General features: G+C 45.5%; 2 protein-coding genes across 2 annotated transcripts in view; one reads left to right on the top strand and one right to left on the bottom strand.

Moving 5' to 3' along the window:
• EPRS1 (glutamyl-prolyl-tRNA synthetase 1) overlaps window positions 1-26094 on the top strand; it is a 961840-nt gene that overhangs the window by 101654 nt on the left and 834092 nt on the right. The window lies entirely within an intron of this gene.
• Window positions 1-26094, bottom strand: part of IARS2 (isoleucyl-tRNA synthetase 2, mitochondrial) — a 532602-nt gene that overhangs the window by 386013 nt on the left and 120495 nt on the right. The window contains exon 8 of the mRNA XM_078649801.1: window positions 10075-10190. Coding sequence (XP_078505927.1) covers window positions 10075-10190 — 116 coding nt within the window. The remainder of the gene's footprint in view (window positions 1-10074; window positions 10191-26094) is intronic.

Below are 26094 nucleotides of genomic sequence, written 5' to 3'. Positions count from 1 at the left end.
TGTTGTGGAGTGCTTTGTGAGCGTGGGTGAGGAGTTTGAAGGTGATCCTCTTGTTGACTGGGAGCCAGTGCAGGTTTTTCAGGTGGGCTGTGATGTGCTGTGGAGGGGGATATCGAGGATGAGGCGTACAGAGGCGTTCTGTATGCGTTGTAATAGTTTCTGGAGTTTGGCTGAGGTTCCTGCTTAGAGAGCGTTGCCGCAGTCCAGTCTGCTGCTGACGAGGACCTGGGTGACCATCCTTTGTGTTCCAGTGGGGATCCATCTGTAGATCTTGCGGAGCATGCAGAGGGTGTTGAAGCAGGAGGAGACTGTCCCATGTCTTGAATGTACCTTTTTTCTTGGGGCTTTGCTTAGAGGTACATGTTTAATTCTATGCAATATCCAAATTGTATTACTACTGGTGTTGCATATTGTGTTTGAAAACGTGTTGTTGTACTCTTGGGTGTTAGTTGAGAGGCCCCTTATGATTTGTGAAAAGTCACTTGCTTGCTGTGGCTGCAACCCCTCTCAGTGGGAGTCCCCTTCCACATGGACGTCAGCAAAAGGACTGTTTGCCTTGTTGGTATTGCCAGCTGTGTGATCGCTGCTGCTGTCCTGACTGGTTACCCCCCTGGAACGACTGTTAATACGTTTGGTGGGAGGTTGCTGCCTGGAAGGAGACCCTCTCTGCAGGTCTTCGAAATGGCATTGATCCCCTCCGCATGTTACCTCTGAACTGCAGAGCCCTCATTGACTTTGCAGTCTCGTTAACCTTTTTCAGTTGATTTAGGGTATCGTCCTCTGCGCTCCCGAAAAGCTGTTCTCCATTGAAAGGTGCATTTACTGGGAAGCATTGGTAAAAATTGGCTCCTTATTGGGTAGGCACAAGAGTTTCAAGCAGAAAACAGGATTGTTGCTTTTCTTCTTTCAGCTGTACACCATATTTCTCCGCTGCTTTTTTATTACTGGATTATAGATTCCGATATCTTTAGGTGATGATAGTCTTGAAGGGTATGTGTCTACCCTTTCCTCTGGTGAGTCTGCCTCCAGATATTGCTATTCTATCTCTTGGTATTTTGAGGCTTCAGAACCCTGTAAGACTTGTTCTTCCGCCTCTTCAAAGAATTCCTGTTCTTGAGACTCTGGCGTTAGATGGGGCTTTAATTCTTTGAGCCCTTCGGCTCCTTGCTCTTTTGAAGCAGAGGACTTGCTTGGAATTCTGAATTCTTTAAGACTTTCGTCGAAGTTTTTCTTCTTTTGAAGGATATTGGCCATTTTTTAACCTGGTCTCATGATGTTGCCTGTTGAGATCTTTGTGTGTTCGCTTTATCGACAAATCTTTAGAGGTGTCTGCCGAACTGTGAGATTCCGTCTTCGACCTCTCCTGTTTTGATGCCAAAGAATCTTTTCCTCGCCTGTCCTTCGATATCTTGGATTATTCAGGGGTCTCTACCCCTGCAGTGTCCTTTTTGAAGGATCCGAGGGTATTTTTCTCCTTCGACATCCTTGTTGCGACACCGGTGCAGTCTTTGAGGTTTTCGCCTCGCTACCCGCTACTGACTTTAAGGACATTGAGTCCCTTACCTCTCTTTTCGATGACTTCTCCTTGGTCGGTGTCTACGAGCTGGATGTCGGCCTCGGCATTCCCCTCTGGACCTTCAGCGACGTTCTCCTCCTCGTCACTCGATAGGCCCAAATCTCGTAGAGTTGGTGTTGAATGTTGGCCCTCCATCGTATGGTGGGCTGTTCTCTGCTGCTGCCTTACCCTAATAGTCTTTGTGGAAAATAATGAACAGGCGTTACAGTCGTCACTATGATGATCCACGGGCCAACAGAGGTTTCAGATTGGGTACTGTCACTTTTTTGCAAATTTATGTCGGCAGTTTTTTCAAAACTGGAATGGTTTCTTCTTAATTACCAAGTACAAGGAGCACCATACATGTGCATTTTTTAAGCATTTGTCTATGAACTTCTACTGTGTCTTATGAGTCCTTTGCTCTGGTTACATTTCAGTAAATCTTCCTGGGTTTTCAGTACTTTTCTTCTTCAGATCGTTGGAGATTCTCCTTCATGCATCCAGAACCAACGACGGAAAAATACGAATATGAAGATGGCGACCAAAGGTGGGAGCTTCCAAAGGAAGCATGACGACGTCACAAGGACCACCAAATGGAGGTATGTCGACACCCACCAACAGCAACAAACACAAAAATAGTAGAAGGACACATTTTTGTTGGGACATAATTCTGGACCAACCTCTAGTGGGAGAATAATGCACAGAATGTGAATCCCAAAAAGATTCACGCTGCAAAATGAGACTAGCTATGGGACCCTGTTTTGCTCCCGTTGTAGTGAATTTGTAAATTGCAGAATATGAAACCAACACTGTGCTTTAAAAAAAGAAATCCCTTCAGACCACACATCCATATTTACCTAGATGACATTGTTCTGCTGTAGTACAGAAAAGCACATTAACAAAGATTTAATTAACTGGTTTGAGAAACAGAGTGTAAATGTTACATTTACTTAAAATAAGAACAAAGTACAGATTAATTAATTGGACCTTTTGATCAAACATAAGGAAGGGTGCCTGTAAACAACAGTCTACAAAAAGCCTACGGATATTAATTCACTTTTATGATACAATAGGTACCATTCACATGCTCTAAGAGACACTTTACCATATGAGCAATATTTTGCATCAGAAAATGTTTTTGTCATGAACAAGACTACTTTAAACAAGCATTTGCAATGCAATAGGTCTCGCATTCATTAAGTTTGAGCTATTGGCATTGCTAAATATTGCAACACCAATTGCAACAAAAGTCTATTAATTGTAGGCCAAAAAATGTGTATTTATTTTTGTAGCAATGGTGGCAGGCTGCGCTTTAGATAAATATGTTTAAAAGTAAAGTGCGCCATACTGCGATTGCTACAATAGTTAATTGTGGATGCGTTAACAATTGATGTGTGCACTGCTGGTGGTGGTGTGTGTGCCTGGTGAAAGCGTGCACTGATGGCTGGTGGTGTGTGTGTGTGTGTTTGTGTGCGGTTGTGTGTATGTGGTTGTGGGTGGTTGGGTGTGGTTGTGTGTGTGTGGTTGTGTGTGTGGCTGTGGTTGTGTGTGTGGTTGTGTGTGTGGTGTTGTGTGTGGGGTTGTGTGTGTGGGGTTGTGTGTGTGGTTTTTGTGTGTGTGTGGCTGTGTGTCAGAGAGGGGGAGTGAGGGATTCCTATGTAAAGTGGGTGTTTTATACCCCTGGTTGTGTGTGTGTGGTTGTGTGTGTTGTGTTTGTAGTTGTGTGTGTTGTGTTTGTGGTTGTGTGTGTGTGGTTGTGTGTGTGGTTGTATGTGTGGTTGTGGTTGGGTGTGTGTGTGGTTGTGTGTGTGCGGTTGTGTGTGTGGTTGTGTGTGTGTGTGGTTGTGTGTGTGGTTGTGTGTGTGGTTGTGTGGGTGGTTGTGTGGGTGGTTGTGTGCTTGTGGTTGTGTGTGTGTGGTTGTGTGTGTGTGGTTGTGTGTGTGTGTGGTTGTGTGCTTGTGGTTGTGCGTGTGGTTGTGGGTGGTTGGGTGTGGTTGTGTGGTTGTGTGTGTGGTTGTGGTTGAGTGTGTGGTTGTGTGTGGTGTTGTGTGTGGGGCTGTGTGTGTGGGGTTGTGTGTGTGGTTTTTGTGTGTGTGTGGCTGTGTGTCAGAGAGGGGGAGTGAGGGATTCCTATGTAAAGTGGGTGTTTTATACCCCTGGTTGTGTGTGTGTGGTTGCGTGTGTTGTGTTTGTAGTTGTGTGTGTTGTGTTTGTGGTTGTGTGTGGTTGTGTGTGTGTGGTTGTGTGTGTGTGGTTGTGTGTGTGGTTGTGTGTGTGGTTGTGTGTGTGGTTGTGGTTGGGTGTGTGTGTGGTTGTGTGTGTGGTTGTGTGTGTGGTTGTGTGTGTGGTTGTGTGGGTGGTTGTGTGGGTGGTTGTGGTTGTGTGGGTGGTTGTGTGCTTGTGGTTGTGTGTGTGTGGTTGTGTGTGGTTGTGTGTGGTTGTGTGTGTGTGGTTGTGTGTGTGTGGTTGTGTGCGTGTGTGGTTGTGTGTGTGGTTGTGTGTGTGTGGTTGTGTGTGTGTGGTTGTGTGTGTGTGTGTGTGTGTGGTTGTGTGTATGTGGTTGTGTGTGGTTGGGTGGTTGTGTGTGGTTCTGTGTGTGTGTGTGTGTGTGGTTGTGTGTGTGGTTGTGCGTGGGGTTGTGTGTGGTTGTTGTGTGTGTGGCTGTGTTTGTGGTTGTGTGTCAGAGAGGGGGAGTTGGGGATTCCTATGTAAAGTGGGTGTTTTATACCCCTGGGCAATGTGCCAGTACGGCCCACGTCCTGCTAGTTTTCGCAGTGTGGGACCGGATGGGGACCAGGACTTCCTATTGTTGTCCGAGCACAGGGGCACGAGTTGAAGAAACCCAGGACAGCAAGCTCTCTTGTGGAATCGGAAGGCATTGGCCTTTCGGTACAGGCTCCTCTTAGTGCTTCACTTTCCACTGGTGATCTGCCCTTTCGTTGTAGTACACCACCCTCTGTGTACCCGCAGATTTAAGTCTCGGATGTGAGGCATTCAGGAATGTCGCCGAGGCCTGAAGCTGCTGCGAGGGGTGCTCCTTCACTCCATTGCATTAGGGAAAGTAGCTTCTTCCCGGCATGCCCGGGATGTGGTGTGTGTGTCCAGTTTGGCTGTGTGCGCAGCTCTGCAGGTACAGTAACTCGCCATCTGTCCTAACAATTAATCATGTGCTGCCTCCTGCTCAGAGCTCCGGCTGCTTTCCTCCGTTCTGAATGCAGCGCCTGCCCACAGACATGTCTGTCATTCTTACGCACATGCACAAAACACCGACCTGTTTACCTACATGCAATTAGTCTAGACAGGATATAACTACAGCACACAAGATAATTATTCAGAGCTTCCTAATTTGAAGGCTTTTGTTGCAAGAAATATAATGTGTTTTAAGATTAAATTAAATTTCCTCGTATTTTGCATTATTTAGACTCCCATTTGTGCTTACTCGAGTCCCGCAAACGCGTTTCAATAGATCAGTGGATTATATCCTTTTAACTGCCCTTAGGAATGTATACAGCTTCTGCTGAATGCGTGAGTCGTGTGCAACATGCACGGTTGTGACTGCTACCACAACATACACGGATTCCAAAACTCGTGAAATGTGCCCAGTCGATGTACTGTTGAACATGCTGTTTTGCCAGTGACTCCTTTGCTTGCAAATACACAGTATGCAATGGCACCCAAATGACCGTATGTCTTTTCAGCAACCATCCCAAGTGACAGCGGTCCATAAGCCTTCTCCTGCAGCCCGCCAGCTGTATGAACAGTGCTTGCCAGGGTGCAGATATTGAGATTTCGAAGATAGCCTTACGAAATGTGGGTATAAAGACAAATTCATTTGGATGTGTATGTAATTAGACAGTATTTGTGTCCTGTTTGGACTGTAACATATATCATATTTCCCTTTAATATGGATACAGTGTACTTTGCTATTTTATAAACATCTAAGCTGCTGTCGCTCAGTTTCAATATGCTGCACGAAAGAAGCCAACGCTCGTTCTGCTTGAGATCAGTTTGGTACCAAACTTAGTTTACAATCAAGTTTTACAACATGTATGGACTACCCAGCCTTTTATCCTTGTAGTGTCGATAACACGATCAACTGTTTTAGTTGATTAATACTTTATGCACTGAAAAGAGGCATGGTTAAAATTTAACACAGTGCCATTGTGCAGAGCCACTCAGTGATTCATCTTTATTTCACTTACATGCTTTAAAACTACAGCACCAATACAGTTCATAAAAGCACAAGTCATTTTCTGCTGGGTACGAGCACAGCGTGCAACGTACTTTGAGCCTGAGGCTGCTCTGTGGTGGGGGAGAGGGAGGGGCAGGTGTGAGAGGCGCCATGACAACAAAGGATACATAAAAATGTGTTCCGACTTACACACTGATTCCAATTAATCAACTTAAAACTTTTGTGATGGGGATTGTTTTCATTATGATATGAATTTTTGTGCATATGGTGACATTCGTAATAAACTTGGATTTGCCTTGAAAAGGTGGGGGATGAATCTTATTTAGAGGGAATAAAAGGCAAAGTTCCCAAAGTTAGAAAGAAACCTTGGCCCAAGCAATCATTTTCAGGGGTTGCAGACATTCCTACAGAGTAAAGCGTTGCTAAATGTATAAATCTCTGTCTGTGGAGGAAGAGGAAGTTAGACTCTTGGACTGGTGATGGGTACAAAATAACAGGAAAGGACAGTATTTGCGATCACCGATAGGCCTGACACTAAGAGCTCTGTGACTCAGTTTTGTCACATCTAAAAGGATGTGTTGTGGCATGCGATATTACGCAGTTTTTATCCAACACAAATGTGGCCGGGCACATCTCTCCAGTCTGTGGCCCTGACAGACATTCCGAGAATTCGCAGCTGCTAGCACTTCTGTGGTGTTCGGCTTTTTTCAAATGCCTTGGTAACAATAAGAATTTGAGCACATTAAAAACGCCCAGCGGCAGATGAATAAAAAAACATGTCTGGGGTGGAAGGCAGAGTTTCTAGGGAGAGAGGGAATATAATTTGTGGTTGCTTCAAGTTTTGCAAAAGTCCTGGTCAAGTTTTGCAAGAGTCCTGGTCTGCATTACGGATCCATTATGACTAATTAGCCATCATGCGTGCCATATCTTTGGGCTGGAGAAGTGCGACGTGTAAACGAGAGCTGAGAAGAGAAAGCTGGGCATCTGACGAGCAAAGAGGAGAGCTAAACAACAAGGAAAACAAGAAATTGTTGGAAGCAACACGTAATCCTTCGGTTGGCAAATAGTGATCACTTTCGCGGCTACTTTGATGTTCTCAGTGGCCGCGCGGCTCACTGAGAACATCAAAGCGGCCGCAAAAGTGGTTACGTAGGCTGACAAATGGTGCGCGCGCCCTGCGCACAAGCACTGTACCCGATCCGCCTGCAGACTTTGGGAGCACTTTCAGAAGCCCCACTAAGTATCTCGCAAAGCATCGCTTACGTGATAGCTAGGCGAGACCTAACCAGGGTTGGCAATATCACATCCTTACTCAACTTCACAGAATGCAAATGGATGGACAGAAAAGGGACTAAACAATGTTTACGAAATACGGAGTTTGACATCACTCACTATGTAAAGGCACAGGCAGTGCCATATACAATGATTCTTAATTATACTAGAGTAAACAAAAGGCTGTTAGTTTATGTTTAGTTGAGTATCTGTCAGCAGCTTGATGACTAGTTGCCTCCATCAATACGGTTGGTATTGTTATGTCATGCATACCTGTATCCACATCAGTCTGGACATAGTGCGCTTCATGCAGGAATAGTGGTTTCTTTATAAATGCCTAGCTAGGACTCAGACCCCTTGAGCATTGTATTATTACCGGGCCAAGACCATTACTCGACTGATGACTGGTTTGTAGTCCGATGAACATACCTTCCTTCGCCTGTTTTGCCCCTTTAGCCAAAAGAGGTGTTGTAAGTTTCTCCACTGTGTGTTGACCAAGACTGCACTAATTCCCAGTAGCAGCACTCACTGATACCTAACATGGCTGCTCAGTCACACATTCTAGTGATTCACTATTTCTAATGACAAGAAACTGGCAACATTGAGCCAAACTCCTACGGTCTGTGGCAGTTTTGTTAGGCACATGCTTATTTTGAGAGTCGGCATACAAGCATTAACTGGTTAGGCGGATCAATTGGAGCCGCAATAAGAATGTCGAGTTCCGATTAAGTGTGTGGTGGGTAATTGACTATTTTGACTGATCGACTGAAGTCGAGAGAAGCATACCACGATGTGACTTCTACAATTAGACCAGGGAGTTACAAGAGTTGTCGCCATAATGTAAGTGCATTAGGTACATTGTATCACTCTGTAAGTACAAGTGGACTGTTTAAAGAGCGTATAACAACGATGGGTGCCAACTGTGTTGTTATGCTTTTAGTATATAACGTCATACTCCTCTGATAACTGAGCTGTCTGCTCTACATCACTTACTGTATAGCAGTGTTGTCTTTATTGAGACAAATATATTCGACAAGACAACTCTACGTGCTTTTAACAAATGATTGTTACATTTACGATGCAAACTAAAGTAGATTGATCTTAGTACCAGGGATCGCTCAAATGGTACAAATAATAAATGAGCCCCATGAGGTACTTTGTTGATGTATATTGATAATACCCTGGTCCTTATGGATAAACTGGTTTGCCCTTGTTCAATATAATAATACTTGTCCTGAAAGAGATAGTTCTACTTTTATACCTCCCAGCCCTAGCCCCAATGCCCTTCAACACTGGTCTGTTCTAATGGTGAAAAGAGTGCTTTATGACAACTAAGTGGGCACAGATGGGAGAAAGTGACACAGTCTGGAAGTCTCATAACCACAGATTACCACACCAAAGTCAGATAAAAGGAATTTGCGATCTCAGAATCACTTACTATATAGGCAATTGTAACCCCCGAGCAGTGGACATCCATCATGTACAACCAACAAATTGAACAAAACAAAAGTGCATAATCTAATGACAGACTCAGAGGGAACTACAATCCAGCAGTTTTAGAACAGCATTGCAACTAGGAATTCTGAGCAGATCCCACTTGTGTAAACAAGTGTCAACTGCCCATGAAGGAGACTTTCAGTTTCACAAGATGACACAGGAAGCGTCAATCTGTTGCAGGATCAACAGGATTGAGCTCATCTATATTGTGTATCCTGACTATAGGCAGGAAAAGCATGAATCTTCTCCTGTGAAGAAGTTGCACTTCTTCACTTGATAGCTGGGAATAGTAGTACCATGTGCTCATTCAAGCTGCCAAAGTCCGCAATAACAGATCCTCTGGCGATTATTGATCCATTTGATTCTCTGGTTGGAAGTATGTGGGCTTTAAGAGCTTTCAAGCCCAGAGGGCAACCACCCAGCAAAATCTCACTGCCAATGAAACACTGCATCGAAATTGTCAGGGAGGGGCCCTCCACTTCAAAACTGCAGTGAACATCTAACAGACAAATGTTAGAAGCTTTCTAGGTATCCTCTATAAATTCAATATGGATCAACGTGTGGACTACACAGTTGTTATACTTCCATGCACAACTCTTTTAGTTTCTAACTAGCAGATTTCACTTGTATAAACCTTGTCATCAATCCCAGCAACAGTTCCTCAGTTTTGTCAGCCTGTTATCCATGGATTCTAAAATGACGTCTACTAAAGTCACCTTCATTTCAACACTGCAATCGTAATTTGGAGTTCTCACATGGCAGCTCTTAAAAGTGACTCCTCATTCTTGGGGAATGACCACTGCCACCTTTAGGCGCCCATTCAAGATCATCTTACACCTCCAGCCAAGAACTCAGAACTCAGCCGAGTAAAGAAAGTCCCTCTTCGTTCCCTTCTCCTTTTTCAGTTTTCCTTTTTCCTCCGTTTGGGGCAATTTCGGTACAGGGCCAAAAGGATTTAGATATTGTCCATCAAGAGAAAGTTGTAGAATTCAGGCAATCTTTCCAGGGAATCTTGAGGTTCACACATCCTAGTGCATGAATACTCGTCCTGAACTGCCTGCCTGGTTAGTGCCAAAGCCACAGGCAAATTTGAAAGATACCACAAACGGCTCTGGCTAGCAGTTTCCGAATCAGTTCCGGCACGTGTGCCTTCCTTTGACACCTCCCACTCCAGGAATTAAACTTCTACCTGGCCCACAGTTGGGGCCCTCAGATCAGTAGACCGCAGCTTGGGCCATAACATACTTGATTGTTGCATGCACATGGGTACCACATCACTTTACCGCCATGCAGCTGCTATTGTGCCACGCACACTCAAGAGGCTCCTCGAAACAGCAGAGGAGGCTCTACCACTCAAGCTTGCCACACAGACTATACTATGGCCCTATAACAGACAAACAGGAACCTGGAAGACAGGGCTGAACCAGAGCTCTAGCTACTTTGGATTTTATGCTTTTTTGATGTGTGATACTTTTTATTTATTTATTTGTTTAGCTATATTCTTTGCAGCTGATTCGCCAAATTAAAAATTAAACATAAAATAATTTGTAAATCTAACCTTTAAATGTTGAGATAACTTCAAACTGTGTTCCCAGGGTAACTGCAGTGAGTTCCACTCGATCGGCAGCCAGAATGTAGCGTTCACCTGTGTTCAAACATTTTACGATGGAGTACCTAAAATGCAATTTTATTACAAGACAACAAGGTTTATTAACTCCGACATATACATAATAATATTTAAACACTTCACTGTTGCACATTTATAGATATTCCTTTATAATTGTAGCAAACAACTTGAATTAAGAGCAAAACAAAAAGCTTTCTGATGACTGCCGATTGCCCACCAAGTTCTGAGGTCTCTGGAAATGGGATTTCCTTAAGGTGAAACTCAAAACGAAAAGGAGAAGAAAAAGATACTGGTTTAATGACGAGCTTGCTCCCAGCTTTCAAAGAGGTGACCAAATTAAAAGCTATCAGTGATTAATGGGTGTTAACAAGAGCAACAATGTAAAGGTATGAGCCAGGTATACCAGCTATTTAATGTGTCCTAATCACTTACATGATTATGCTACTTGTCTGAATTAACTGCATACGTTTATAAGGGGTTAGGATTTCTATAACGGATTGGGACTCTAATCCCAAAAATGTGGCATGCTTCATAATGAGATCTTCTTATATTTATCCAGAGTGTAACCTTCTTAACCTAACAAGATGTCAAACAAACACAACAGGCATCAAAAGACTTCACTTATAGTGCAATTCGTCATCAAACAATGGATACAACTAAAACAGTTTCTTTATTCACCCTGCTTAGCACAAAAACAAAATAGGGATCTATTAGGATCTTTCAGAAGCGTCAGATCTTTCAGATCTTTGGAGAAGCGTGGCTCAGTGGTTAGAGGCGGCAGACCCGGAAGCTGAGATCGGCCGTGGACCAGGGTTCGATTCCCCGCCTCGGCGGGTCTCAGGCTCCAAAAAATTTCACGGACTCGACAATTCTCGCTCCGGTGCCTACTCAACTCACGGGGTCACACTCTGCGACTCTGGGCAATAGCTTGCTTAATCTCCACTACGGCCCCTCGCGGCGGGATGCCTGGCTTTCACCTTGTGGATACCCTGCCGGGGTATCTCACAGGGGAATACCAGGACGGGTTCCCTAAGCAAGCGCCTTGAGACCCCTGGGTGATTCGTGCGCTATATAAATCGAAATACATTTACATTTACATTTCATGACTTATAAGTAGCATCAATATTTTCCTTAACTATTTTAATGACTGATGAGGTCTGGGGCATTCCTCAAAACATATTTTAAGTAGCATGTGTTGTGAGTAATAAAGGAGGGTAAATGTAGGAGACTGGCATGAAATGAAATGAAATTGGGTTTTGTAAAGCGCGTTACTACCCGGAGGCCTCGTAGCGCTGTGGATGGGTAGGGTCGGGGGTCTATTAACTGACTCTCAAGGGAAGAGAAATGTTTTCAGGTTTTTTCCGGAATTTTTGTAGGTCGGGCTCGATGTGCAGTGTGGGAGGCAGGGAATTCCAGACAGAGGCAGCGTTCCATGTGAAGGAGCGCCCGCCCCACCTGGCGCGTTTGATTTTTTTTGTTGATGCCAGAAAAGCTGTGCTAGAGCCCAATGATCTCTGAGGGTGGTAGGGAGTAGCTAGGGAACAGATCATTGCGGGGGCTTTATTCCACATGGCCTTGTGCATTATGCACATCGCCTTGAATTTTACCCTGGCATGGATAGGCAGCCAGTGTAGTTTCCTCAAGGCGGCAGCGCCCGAATGTCTTCGGGACAGTCCAAGAAGAAGGCGTGCCGCCGCATTCTGGGTTATTTGGAGTTTTTTGATCGTGCTGATCGGTGCACCTAAGTAAAGGGATTCCCGTAATCAAGGCGGGAGAGGACAATGGCCTGGACCATTATCCTACGGGCTTGAAAAGGGATAAGAGGCAAGACTTTCCTCAGCATCCTCATAAACCCGAAGCATGTGGCGAAAAGTATTGTGGCTTGCTGGGTAAAACTCAAGGTGTCGTCTAGCCATACACCCAGACTTTTGATCCGATCTTTTGGCTCTGGTGGGGTACCCATACAGATCGGCCAGTCGATAGTGGGTCTAGGTACAGCTGTGTTTCCCAGGAACATTAGCTCTGTTTTGTCCCCGTTTAGCTTCAGGTGGGACAAGGCCATCCATTTTGTTACTGCTTCTAGACAGCTACTCAGGTTGTGGGGAGTGCTGCCTGGCTGATTCAGGGCCACCACTAATTGGGTGTCGTCGGTATATGTTATGATTTCAAAGCCAAACGGGCGCACAATCTCAGCCAGAGGCTCCATATATTCATTAAAAAGCGTGGGGCTCAGGGAGGAGCCCTGAGGCACGCCCTGATTGAGGGGCCAGATTTTAGGATGTGTGGCCCCCTCCACCACCTGAAATGTGCGGTCCTCCAAAAAGGACCGTAGCCATGTAATGGCATTCCCTGCCACTCCAAGCAGTGTTAGGCGGGAGATTAGGATGTTATTATTTACGGTATCAAAGGCGGCACTTAAGTCGAACAGCATAATTGCTGTGGTGCCGCATTGATCCATGTGCTTCCGGGCTAGCTCTGTTACAGTCAACAGAGCAGCTTCTGTCCCCAGTTTTGGGCGGAAGCCGGCTTGCGAGTCATGGAGTAGGTGGTTGGTTTCCAAATATTGCATCAAGATGGTGTTTATGTGCTTCTCAAGCAGCTTACTAATCCAGGGGAGGAGCGAGATCGGGCGATAGTTGGCCATTTTTTCAGGGTCGAGGTTGGGCTTTTTCAAAAGGGCCCTGACTTGTGCACACTTCCAGGCTTTCGGCACACTCCCTGTGGTAAATGACATATTCATGATGTTTAGGATGGTTGATATAATGGTGTCCGCAACCTTCAGCAGATGTCGCGGAGGGGCAGGGTCGGTGGGGGATCCTGATGTTACTTTCAGCATTAGTGTCTTGAGGGAGTCTTCCTTGAGCAGTGGAAATTCCACTAACTGGCAGGCAGAAATTGTGGGGATGGTGTCTGTTTCCGATAAATGCTGTTCGATGGGATTAAAGGATAAGGAGATGGATTGGATCTTTTGAAAGAAGTACTCTGCCTGCCTGTCACAGCGGTTCTGGGCTTCGCTGGGGTCAGGCAGAATGGAAGGGGTACTAATCAGGTATTTTGCAATCCGGAATATTTCCCTCGGGGTATTGGCTGCCGTCCTAATTTTTTCCTCATAGAACGTTGACTGTGCCAATGTGATTTCGGCTTTATATTTCTTAATAGACTCTCGCTGACTGCATTTGTCTTGCACCTTAAGTGTGCGTCTCCAAGTCCTCTCTAGTTTCCTGCAATTTTGTTTTAACTCTTTTAGTTTGGGGGTGAACCAAGGTGACTCTTTAGACTTAGTTTTCTCTTTGAGAGGTTTCAGTGGAGCTATCACGTCTAGTGCGGACTGTACCCATTCATTATAGTGTTTGTAAAGTGTCTCTGGATCATCTCCTGTTTGTAGTGGGATTACGGAGAGGGAGTTAGCCCATTGGTCGGCAGATACCTTAGCCCAGTTCCTCCCCCTTAATATAGCCCGGGGGGACCGAGGGGGGCTCAGGGTCTCCCAAAATAGTGGCACCAGGAAGTGGTCGGACCATGGGAGGGGGGCTGGGGTCCCTACATCAAGCCTATGATCGTTGCTCAGGACTGCATCTAGCAAATGGCCTTTGTTGTGTGTGGGTTCAACGCCCTTCTGGATAATTTGGAGGGCTGCAAGGTTGTTTATGAAGGTCTTTGCTAGGGGGTCTGTGAGATCGTCTAGATGGATATTTATGTCTCCCAGTACCGTAAAGTGTGATGAGGATATGACTAGCTCGGTAACCTGAGAGGGAAGGGAGTCCATGAATTCTCCTATTTGACCCGGGGGGGCGGTAGAGAAGTAGTCCTGAAAATGTCGAAGTAGCAGATAAGTATAAGGCGAAGCTCATGCTTTCGCAGTCCGATATTCCGGCTGGGCAGGCTCTACATTGGTAGCAGTTTTTGAATAATATCCCTATTCATCCTCCTCTTCCCCCCTTCCTATCGACCCTCTGTAATCCATAACCACGCTGTAGTATAGAGCTGATGTCCAGGTCAACCTCGTCCTTTAGCCAGGTTTCCGTCAGGAATATGGCATCCGGGTCGAGGTTATCAAGAAGAAGTGACATTTCCACAGCGTGTTTGGTCAGGGACCGGCAGTTTAAAAGAAACATTTTGAGAGGGGGGTCTGAGATTCTCTGTTGGTTTCAGCAGAGGTCTAAGTTCGAAGTGGCAGTTGGGGCACTTCCTAATGGCCTTGTTTGGACACATGGAATGAAGGCAGGATGTCTCTGTTTGGGGCACTAACTTCCTAAGGGACTCATACCTTATCCGGGCTGTTAGTTTCTCCGGGAGTGGGGCAGGGGATCTGGTCCCTGGTTGCGGCAGGGCGCGGACGGGCGCAGACGGGCTTGCCTTTGGCGCTTGGTTTGCCGTTTTTGTTGGGTGGGGTGCTCCAGGACTAGAGCGCTACCCTCCCGGAAGTGGCAGAGGCGGAGACGGCGGAAGTTGAACTTTCCTCCCTTCTAGCCCTCCGCAACAAACGGCAGAAGCCGCGGCGGAACGGGGCTTGGGAGAGTCTGAGGCATGATCTTCAGATGCAGCAATCAGACGGACTACATGCACCCAAGAACAAACACATGCACTTGTGATCATACTTCAAGCAGTGCACATTTCACTTTGTCTCTGCCCACAATGAGGGCTACAATTTCAAAGAGACAACCCTGTAAGACGTGTAGGATATATATGACAACTTCATAGGCTAGGAAGCTTGCACAGCGTAAAACAACAATAGAGGATAGCGGTTAAGGTGAGCGCACTGCAGACATTTCTTCTGGGTAGATGTTTTAATGAAGTTATGTGTGGATGACAGCCAAGCATCCCTTTTAGGAATCCTAAGCGCTCAAAAACTCTGGCAGGAAATTCAAACAGGTGCCCCAATTGTGCAGCAGGCAAGGCAGTAATCCTAATTCTGAAATTAACACCAAAGTACACATTGATCTATGGCAACTTAGTTTGGGGTGAAGTACCATGGGCCCTTTGATTTCTTTTCCATCACCACTTAGATTGGTTATTACAGTAGTGTGATGCCTGGCCCTAGCAAAACATTCTAAGTGAAATGCATCATTCTTCTATTTCTTTCTTTTTTGATTTGTTCATAACAATTCTTCATTGAATTCTTAAATCGCCTGCAAACTCCAAGGGTGATATGCAAGAAAAACAATGGAATCTCAGGATAGGGGAGGGAGTTACATGCAGTACACATATAGAAAGGTGAAAAATAAAAACATTTGGAAAGAAATGGATGCACAGAGTAAGCACTGCAGAAACAGTACCACAGACCATGTATACCATAACACAACTCTAAAATCATGAGACCTGGAAGTTAAAATAAATGTATTGTAAAATAGTGTAGAGGGCTACCCCAGTGGGGATGGATGAATCAGAGAGTGAAATAAAAATCGCAGCTCGTGTAAGTGAAGGAATCTAACCACACAATATTTGTTGAACGGTTTTACTGGAAAAGCAAGAAATCTTGCCATAAAAAACCTGTGAACAATGAAAAGGATCTTAAACGAAATACTGCCCATAAATGGGAGCAGCAGCAAGATTTTTCAAAAGGGAGAAGGTGGTCTGGGCTTAGATCCTTTTGTGAGCATACAAGTCGCTTGATTTTGGACTAACTGCATTCGAACTGAGGGATGCTGAAAGAAATATTGTTGCAGAAGTCCAATCAGGAACAAAACAGAGTGACCAAGAACCTATCTTCTATGGTGAGAAAATAGATAGTATTGAGCAAAGTGTTCTCATATGGAAGATACAACAAGATGCTGCTGCAGTCATCTGGTTTTACTGAAAGACTCATAGTAGGAAGAGGATAAGATCAAAACTCTTTTGGCCATACCGCTTGCTGCGAAAGAGACGGAGGGAAACCAGTTACTTTGTTGTCAACACAGAGTTTGAGCCAATAAGCATTACTCAAAATGGTATTAATTTTCAGAAATGTGCAAGGTTGTTAGAGAGTGCATGAGTAAAGGAATTTAGCAACTGCTGGAAGCATAGCGATTGGTTAGGTGTTTCAGATTCATTTTTTAAAGCAAAGGGATTGGCATTCCTGTTTTATGTACATCTTGGACAATCTCGTTCAAGGATTACTTTATGATTTCCAGAACAGAAGCATAAATCCTGCAAGATATCCTGATTATGAAGACGGGCTATTGGAGATGAAACTCAGCTGATATCTTGGTAGCTTTCAAAAATCGATTTGGACTTCGGGAACCGTCACAACGACAATTTGAACTTTTGAGGCCCACCCTACGGCGACACCTGGGGCTCGAGTCACTGAGACGCCCGGGAAGTAGTTGAACAACAACGGCTCAAGGGGTTCGGCTCATTGCCTTGGAGTTAACTTTCGGTTTTGTTTTTGTGTGTCTTTGGCTTCATTCGATCGCCAGACTGACCAGAGTGCCCGAGGTCTAGCCGAACTCAGCAGGTCCATCGTGTGCCACTGATCGCGAGTGTCTGTGTGCTGAGCTACGCTGCCGCTACACGTTTTTTGAAGACTCTGGCGGGTTGACCGCGAACGGCCATTTTCACCAGGTCTCACGGGCCCCTCGGAGGCACACTGCCTAATATGGCGGGCAGGCCCGACAACGAGAAGCGGAAAACCAAAACGCCTCTTCGGGGGGGAACTGTTCAAACGAATGTCATGGATCGATATACCCATCCCAAGGGGTCCCCCGGAGGTATGGGTAGAACCCTGGAAGAGGCTAAGGAAGACCCAGCCGCACCGATCGACTTGACTCTACAGGATGTCATGGGCGCCATTGCCAATATGAAGACCTCCATTGGCCAACAATATGAGGCTCTCGCCCTTAAACTCGACACTGTAGCCATTGACGTCACTTTGATTAGAGCGGACTTATCGAAGACTAATGAGAAGGTCAAATCGTTAGATTTGAAGACCTCCAGCCTCACGACCGATGTGTCCGACTTACAGACGGAGGTCGGCAACCTGCGATCCTCCAATGATCTCATGGTTCGTCGACTGGAGGAGTTTGAAAATAGGGCCCGACGCAATAACGTACGTATTATCGGGGTCCCTGAAAGCTCGGAAAATCCCACTGCAGATCTCCTTGTGGAGGACCTCATCCTAAATCATCTCGCCCCCACGGGACTGAGTAAATTCTTTGCTATGGAGCGTGCGCACCGAGTGCCGAGTGGGAAACCGAAGCCAGGTGCCCCTCCGAGGCCGATCATCGCCAGAATTTTCAACTTCCGAGATAGAGACGCTATCCTGCAGGCATCGAGGGTGGGTGGCCCCGTGAAGTTCGAAAACACAACGGTGAGCTTTTACCCGGACTTCACCCAGTTCGTTCAGAGGCAAAGGATGGGGTTCCAGGGGGTGAAGCGAAGGTTGAGAGACATGGACTTAAAATATGCGATGCTATTTCCAACTAGGCTTTGTGTCGAATATGAGGACTGGCCGTTTTTCTTTGATCGTCCCGAGAGTGTGTGTGACTGGCTAGATACATTACCAAAGCGGAGCGGGCGAACGGAGCACTCGGGTGGAGCTGAGGGTGGCGTGTCGGAAGAATGACAATATGGTTCCCGTCTTCCGAACAATTAACATACTGTACAGCTGGGTTTGATGTCTTTCGTACTAATCCGACCTATTGTTGCATGCCCGAGGGTGGTGGGGGGAGTCGGACTCTTTCCTCCTCCGGGTTTCTTTTTGTAGACTAGTTTAATGTCAGGGCGACAGGCACACTGCAAGTTGGGGTGGCTTTTGAATCTAACGCAGGGGTGCAGGGTGGGGGGTATGTAACGGGTTCAAGTTGGGGGGTGGAGGGGAGTGTTTGGGTGTGTTTTATCTTTTCTCAAGGCAACGTATTGTTTACTTCTTGGATCTGGTCACTGTGTTCGCGATGGGGTGGATTCTGCATTCATTTCCGGGATGGGGGGTAGTGGGTTGAAACTATTGTGTTGGAATGTCAATGGGTTGGGGGATAGGATAAAGCGGGGAGTAGTGCTACAGTTGTTGCGACGCCTCTCCCCTGATGTTGTGTTGTTGCAGGAGACGCACTTGATTGGAAATACTTGTCACGCCATGAATTGGCGAGGATACCGTCTCGCTGTGCACTCTGGGTTCACATCTGGCTCTAGGGGCGTGGACATCCTAGTCAAGACCTCTCTCCCCCTTGAAATAGACGAGGTGATTCTTGATGATAGGGGGCGCTACGCCGCCCTCACCGAGAGATGGGAGGGGAAGACCGCTTCGCTGATCTCTGTATATGTCCCGCCCGGTCTACAGACCTCGACCTTTGCATATCTTGGGCGGGTGGTGTGGGGCTCCCGGAGGGCATCCTGATAATAGGTGGAGATTTCAACTCGGTTGTCTCCGGTACCCTAGATCGCTACCCCCACAGAGATCTCCCTAGGTCGCAATCCTGGTTGAGTGGGTTCTTGGATACACTGGGGCTGGTAGATTGCTGGAGGCTGATGCACCCGGACCAGACACAATACACTTTCCACTCTGGGGCCCACGGCAGTCTTTCTAGACTTGACTATGTTTTGATGCCGTCGGCACAGGCCTCCTCTATCAGGGAGATTAGACACCTGGCCCGGGGCATATCAGATCACTCCCCACTGTGGCGCCTGATGAACACTGGTATGGGTAATGAGGGTCGGGTTGCCCCGATCGATCCCTGGTATCTTCGCAATCCCAAAACCCGTGCAGAGTTGATCAAGTCCCTGGATCAGTATTTTGCTGAAATGAGGGGTCTGTGTCCTCTTCTGTATCACTGTGGGAGGCATTCAAGACGGTCATCCGTGGACAGGCACTATCGTTAATCGCTGGTGCCAAGAAAAGTAAAAATGAGGAGGTGGTCCGTTTAGAGACTGAAATAGCTGAGCTTGAAAGGGAATTGGAACTGGGAGTGACTCGTGATAAGCTTCATTCCTCTGAGCTTCAAACAACTAGATTACAAAGCCCTGGTTACGGATGCTGCGAAAGTCATGAGTAGAGAGCAACAGGGCAGGCTGTATGATGTGGGAGATAAGGCAGGGAAATTGATTGCCTGGCTAGACAAAAAAGAGAGGGCGAGTCGTGTGGTTCCAGTGATTGAGAAAGCTGATGGAGTGTGTGTGACTGACCCGACTGAGATCGTTGAGTGTTTCGCGGACCATTTCCAAACTGTGTACTCCCCGGTTTCTGATAGACCTGAGGAAGACTCTCATCTGTTGCTGCGTGACATTGCATTGCCTTGCCTGTCTGAAGTGGACAGGGACCTAATGGACGCAGCACTCTCAGCGGATGAGGTGGCCATTGCTATTCGCTCCGTGCGTTCGGGCAGAGCCATGGGTCCTAACGGTCTGCCCATCGAGCTCTACAAGTTGTGTCCTGATACAATGGAGCCTTACCTCCGCGACATGCTTCTAGAGTCGCGGGACATCGGCTCCCACCCTTGTGATCAGCGTCTCGCTACCATCGTGGTGATCCATAAGGAGGGGAAACCGAGGGATCGCTGTGCGTCCTACAGGCCCATTTCGCTTTTAAACGCCGAACCAAAGATTCTTGCAAAGTTGTTGGCAAACCGCTTGATAAAAGTAATTAGTGACTTGATTCACCCGGATCAGTCCGGTTTTATCCCACACCGCAATACTGCGCTCAACCTGAGGCGTCTGCACGGTGTTCTCGCAAGGGCCGCGTTTCTGCGCGAGCCGGCCATTTTGGCTTCCTTGGACGCTACGATGGCCTTCGATACACTGGAATGGCCATATCTCTGGGCCGCTCTGGTGAAATTTGGCTTTGGTCCCGGGTTCATTGGTTGGGTGAAACTTTTGTACGAGGAGCCATTGGCGCAGGTGGTAGTGAATGGTTGAGTGTCTAGACCCTTTGTCCTCGGGAGGGGCACGTGGCAGGGCTGTCCGTTGTCCCCACTTCTTTTCGCCCTGGCCCTGGAACCTCTGGCCGCCTGGTTGCGATGGGAGCCTGCGATGAAGGGTATTCAATGGACCCCGGAATTCGAAGATCGCATATCGCTCTACTCGGACGATATTCTGTTGTACCTTACGTCCCCTCGAAAATCGTTGAATGTTTTGATTGATGTGCTCACCTCGTTTGGTAGAAACTCTGGCCTAGTGATCAACTGGGCCAAGTCTTGTGTGTATGTGCTTTCAGGTGGTGCCCCCTCCCTGCCGCGCGGGTGCCCCATCCAGGTCTCGCAAACCGGATTTAAATACTTGGGGATTTTTATATCTTTGGATCCAGTGGCTCGCTATGAACGTAATCTGCTCCCTCCTCTTCAGAGGTTAAAACTTGACGTTGTGGGTTGGAGCAAGCTACCGCTTTCGCCACTCGGGTGCGCAGCTCTTTTTAAGATAATGTCCCTACCACGATTTTTATACGCTCTCCAGAATACATTTGATATTATTCCGGCGAGTTACTTTCGAGAGGAGGCAATTGCTCTGGGATGGACGCCCGCGTATTGTCCTTCCTAAGCTTACGCTCCCCTGGTATGATGGGGGTATAGCACTTCCGGATATCAGGCGATATTACTGGGCCTCTCAGCTGGGAGCGATCAATCATGGAACGTACGCTCCGGCCTCTAACCCGGCATTTGAGATGGATAAATATTTGTTACCGGGCGGGAACTACAATAGGGCACTTTATTCCAAAGTAGCAGGAAGGGAACTATCGGGACCCACCAAGATTACGCTCAGAGTGTGGCACGACGCGAATGCGGCAATGGGATGGAGGGATCGGCTGACCCGAGCGACTCCGTTGTATGCATCTGAAAGACTGGGATGCCTTTGGAAGACGAAAGGATTTGAAAAGTGGGATATGATTGGTATCAGTAGGATGAGTGATCTTTGGGTCAAGGGTAAAATCAAGACCTTCGGGGCATTGAAGACAGAGTATGAGTTAAGTGACAGGGAATTCTTTCGTTACGTACAGATTCACCATGCATTGAGTTCGGTTTTTCCTGGGGGCACTAACATCCCCGAATCTTCCCCACTCGAAGATCGGGTGCTTGACGGCTACGTGCCCGACAGCACTATTTCTTTGATAAACAAAAAATTGATTAATGATCGGTTGGATCTGTTGGTGCGTCTCAGGGAGGTTTGGACCAGTGACGGCTTAGAGTTGGACGACGAGGACTGGCAATCTACGCTATCCTCGCCTAAGGAGGTCGCGATTCCGGCCCGTCTCCGACTCGTGCAGCTCAAAATCCTACATCGTGTATATGTCACTGGCCCGCGCTTGATTCATATGGGTTATTCCTCGGATGGGTTATGTAAGCGTGGATGTGGACTGGTCGGAACCTTCCTCCATATAATTTGGGAGTGTCCGGAGGCAGTGGTGTATTGGAATCGTGTCCATATTGTGATGGAAAGGGTCATGGGAGTGGCATTATTGCCCGAGGCCAGGCGCTGCCTGTTGAATGTCTGGGAGCTGAATGATTATGATGTGGCACAGAAGCAGTGGGCGACCCTTGGGAATATGATTGCTAAGAGAGACATCGCACAGTTGTGGGGTTCCCAGCGGCTGCCCACGGTATCGGTATGGAAGGAGAACATGGACTGGTTCATGTTTAGAGAAAAGACGGTGTATGTGGCTAGGGGCAGACCTAGGAAGTGGAATAAAATCTGGGGCCAGTGGAACTCTTACCGTGGAAACATATGTACACCTCCATTCGTTGAGACTCCAGAGGTTCCTCTTTCCCCCTGATCCGACAGTCCATGTCTTGTGTAACTTATGTGATTACTGCTCTTGTTTCCTCACTGCCCCCCTTACATCAATGATTTTTGTATTATATTGCAAAGCCATTTTTCCCCCCGTTGTAACACATGTCCGAATGCACAATTTACTGCCTTGTGTATAATTTCTTTTTCTTTAATAAAAAGTTTTAAAAACAACAAAACAAAAAAAAACATAGGTAATAATCTAGCTGATAATGGACCTTAGGAGGAACATGAACTATATTGGTAGAGCATTGAAAGGAGGCTAGTCTTCACATCACCTCTTAGGTCAGACCAAAGGATTGAAGGCAATGTGTTTGATGTTCAAAGAGGTACAATATAGAAAATCTATTTATATAGAGTGCCTTCTGGTTGTTTTATTTGATTTCTCTTTGTTTTTCAATATTCACTGTGGAATATTTTTGTTTCAGATCTTAACACATTGGTAATTGGGACGGTTTGTCTTTCATTTTGCATTAGTGCACTCCTGGTTGAGATATAAAATCTAAGGAAGGACGTTCCCTGGGTGTATTTGATGTCAGCTATTGGAACGAATGACTAATCACACTGAATAAAAGAAAGGGCTTTGATTTGTCGCTTTATAAATAAGGTCAACTTTATAATTGTGGTATAGATGACATCTTTTGGTGTTTTAACTAGTTTTCGGTCTCTGCTTAGGTGTGGGGCTTGGTGTATTATATCTATGTTTGCACAGGCAGTTAGACTTAATTACGAAGTTATGACTCTATAATTGCAACTCAGATTTAAAATGAGTGGTTCAACTATATCTAAATCAATGCTGTTGAATGAAATAGGAAAACCATATAAATCTGGTTCTGATAAAAAGGTCTAGGGTTACTATGAGTTTAGGTGTATCTTACTCATTGTGAAACTTGCTGCAGTACAGTTATAATGTGCGCGAGTGGTTTGACCCGTCTCTCACATTTGTGATTTAATTAAGGTGAAATTTTGATTCAAAATTAGTGGGTCGGGTATATTTAAATTATATGATATTGTTAGCTTCCTTTGTACCACTGTATAGAGAATAACTAATATCGGTTGGAATTTTACAATGATTATATTTGCTATTTATTATTTTGTAATTGCTTACATATTTGTCTTTTTGCTTTATTTCATTGAAGCCTTGAAAACGTGTGTTGGCTATACCACCACAAGCAATTGTTTATGCTGAACTGTAATATCTGAAATGGTTCATGAATATTTGAAATTTGTATTATTCAAAAATATTTTCTTTTTTCTTCTATGAAATCTATTATAGTGGACTTCAATAATTTAAAGATGATTATGTGAATATGGTGATGGAATGAGCCACCAATAAATATTTTGCAATTTAACTCAAAAGTAATTGCATTTTGATGCATCCTCCTTCAATTGTCATTTTGGTACTTAATATTAGGTGGCAGTGAGTAACTACCACTTTGGCTTGCACTTTTAGCGCTGGACAGGATTAGCCCTTCTCTTTGCCCTTATTACTGTTTTAGTTCTGAAGGTGAAATTAGTTATGGTTTTTCTTGTGGTAAGGATTGTGTTGGTACAGGGTGTGCTGGAAATGGATATGGGTGTGTGTGAGTCAGGTGAGAGAGGTTGTGTTCTTCCCAGGTTGGAGGAATCATCTGAAATGCTTCCAGTCATTTTTCTGCTCCACAGAGGTACTCAAATGGAGACTGGATTTCAAGCACTAGTCGCAAGAACACATCAATGTGGGAATTAAAACATTAAAGTACAGTTTAGGCAGTAGGATGCCATTGTTTTATGAAACCTCCATATAAATATAGCCTTGACCATGGCATCTCTGTAGGAGAAGGAACTTCATTTCCGACCCGAGCAGAAATGTCTTTTAGACATTGCTCAACTCTCTCTGCTTGGGGACAGTAACGCAGGATTTAGGTTTTGAAACAAGAATGCAAATAACTGCGGTTACAGATCGATGGGCCTTTCTTCCGAAAGAGGGATGCTAGATATAAAGCTGTTGCTGCTATCTTTGCTTCACAGTTGTATGTCGGAACAACGCATGCCTTTACCACGCATGCCGTTACTCTACAGTTTGTACAACAAATGCGTCTTTACCAATCATTCCTTTACCACACATATGGTTACAAAGACATGCCTTAGGGAAAGCGCTGGGCTTTAGAGCGGTATAATTTACTATTCAAACTCCAGTCTGAGCAACAGTAGGGAAAGCATTGGATTTTAAAGTCCAACGCTGCTTTCCCTAAGGCATGTCATTCTAACGAAATGAGTGGTAAAGGAATGCGTGGTAAAGATGCATCAGTTGTAATGGCCTTGTTGCAACTGCAGACCTTGGCTTCATGTTAAAGGTTACTTCCCCTGCTTCACTGCTCCAAAAGATAAAACCCATTGATATTTGGAAGTGCTGGGTTTAGGGCGTCCCTTCCAAGTAGTGATTCTTTAAGGGATATATCACTGTGTTGCAACCGTAACACTGAAAAGTTACCAACTCCCGAGTTGGGGTGTAAACACATTAGCAAAGCAACACTTTCCCCTTTCTGAATGTAAAAAAAAGATTTGTTGAGGAGGAGCCAGTGGTACAAGGAACCACTGTCAATTGTCACATAAACATTAAATAATAAAGAATACAATTATCCTTGTATATGCAGTCCTGTTTAATTTCAAAAGGTTTTCTTTATTAAAATGTGATGACAGGCATAGTGGCATTACCTGCTGCTGACCAAAACAGGGCACCATCCCTATGATTGCATCCAACCTCAGTAAGTCGCATTTCACTACCTCCATCATGAATACTGATGGGATAGGCAGGATTGCAAGCCACTACTATGTATTATTTTGTGAACAGACCTATTTACACGTGTCGGTTCGCAAAACACTATCCCATTCGCAAAAAAGGTCAGTGGTCAATTTGTGACTACCTTTTGCATATGATAATTTCAAAGATCATGCCCTATATATCAAACATAGCCTCTGCCATATTCAATGATCAATCAAATCCTGTGCATGCTGTACATGTGGTTTTTAGTGTTCCTGAACCTAGATACACTGGTTATATAGCTATCCAGAACCAAGGAAAGTGAGCTGGGTCTCCTCTGAATTCATTACTAGTGGGTGTTAATTGTCAAAGCATAACTACGATTGCAAGATGGGACAGTGACTGAGCTCTGTGTGGGATAACAAGCTCTGCTGTTTCAGAGGAGCTTGTTCACTAGAGTAGCTCACTGAAGGTGAGATATACATTATTTAAATCATAAAAGATAAACAGCCACACATCCCCTTCAAATTAAGCCCAGAACAAGCCATAGCCAGGTTATCCATCTATGAGAAAGGAACTATGCCTCCACTGAAAGGGTGCAATTGGTGTCAGGGTTAGGAGGAGGGAGCATGACTGAAAAGGCAAGTGTGAAACAGTGATGGAGATTCTGAACAGGGATAGTGTGATTATTAGGAGCTGCTGTTTCATCAGAGCACATTCATAAGATGCAGTCAACTGACGGAAGACATGAAGTACATTATCATGATCAGTATAGAAACCGTAAACAGGCACAACACCCCCTACAAATGCACCCAAAAAGAGCCTATCTTCCAATCACGATGAAAAGATTAAAATGGTAGTATAACACTTGAATGAACTCAAAAGAGTGTACAACGATTTTCTTTGTGTTCCAGGGAAGCATCTGCCAAATAAGTGAACTGAAGGAGTGATGAAGTGAAACGGAGGGCAATCATTTTTATGCAGAAGCACACAGGCAAACTGGAATCACTCACAGGGCCTCAGACTCAAATATCCAATCCCTGTTCATTCAGATGGTCAAATATATCCGGAGAGCAAATGGCTGAAATGAGCAGACCCATTTCCCCATATTGTATGCTGTCCAGTGGATGGGAAGTGAATGACACTCGAACAAACCAATGGAGGAAGATAGCAAACTCTAAGTATGCATTTGTATGTATGATTATTTTTTTATTACAAGAGCCTGGCAGACAGCAAAAGGTGTCAGGGCAAAAGTAATAAAAATTCAAGTGGCGGGATTGGGATTGAGGGTGTCCTGGGGCAGAAAAGAAAAAATAGGAAGGTGTTGGCAACAAGAATATCTTGCCTGGTGTACAGTTGTGTTCCTGTTTCTTCGTGCCCGACTGGGTGTATCTGGTATCCTAGTTTTACATTTTGCCTTGCCTCACACTTATCCAGTATTTGCACAGAAACCCAGGTCTGTCCCTTGACATGAGTGAGGGCCTCCACCAGGAGGTGCACTGCAAGGGTGCCTCTTTTCA

The sequence above is a fragment of the Lissotriton helveticus genome, chromosome 6 (assembly GCF_964261635.1).
Source record: "Lissotriton helveticus chromosome 6, aLisHel1.1, whole genome shotgun sequence".
NCBI classification, from domain to species: domain Eukaryota; kingdom Metazoa; phylum Chordata; class Amphibia; order Caudata; family Salamandridae; genus Lissotriton; species Lissotriton helveticus.
Note: the sequence above shows the minus strand (reverse complement) of the source record. Positions and strands in the feature narration are given on the sequence as shown.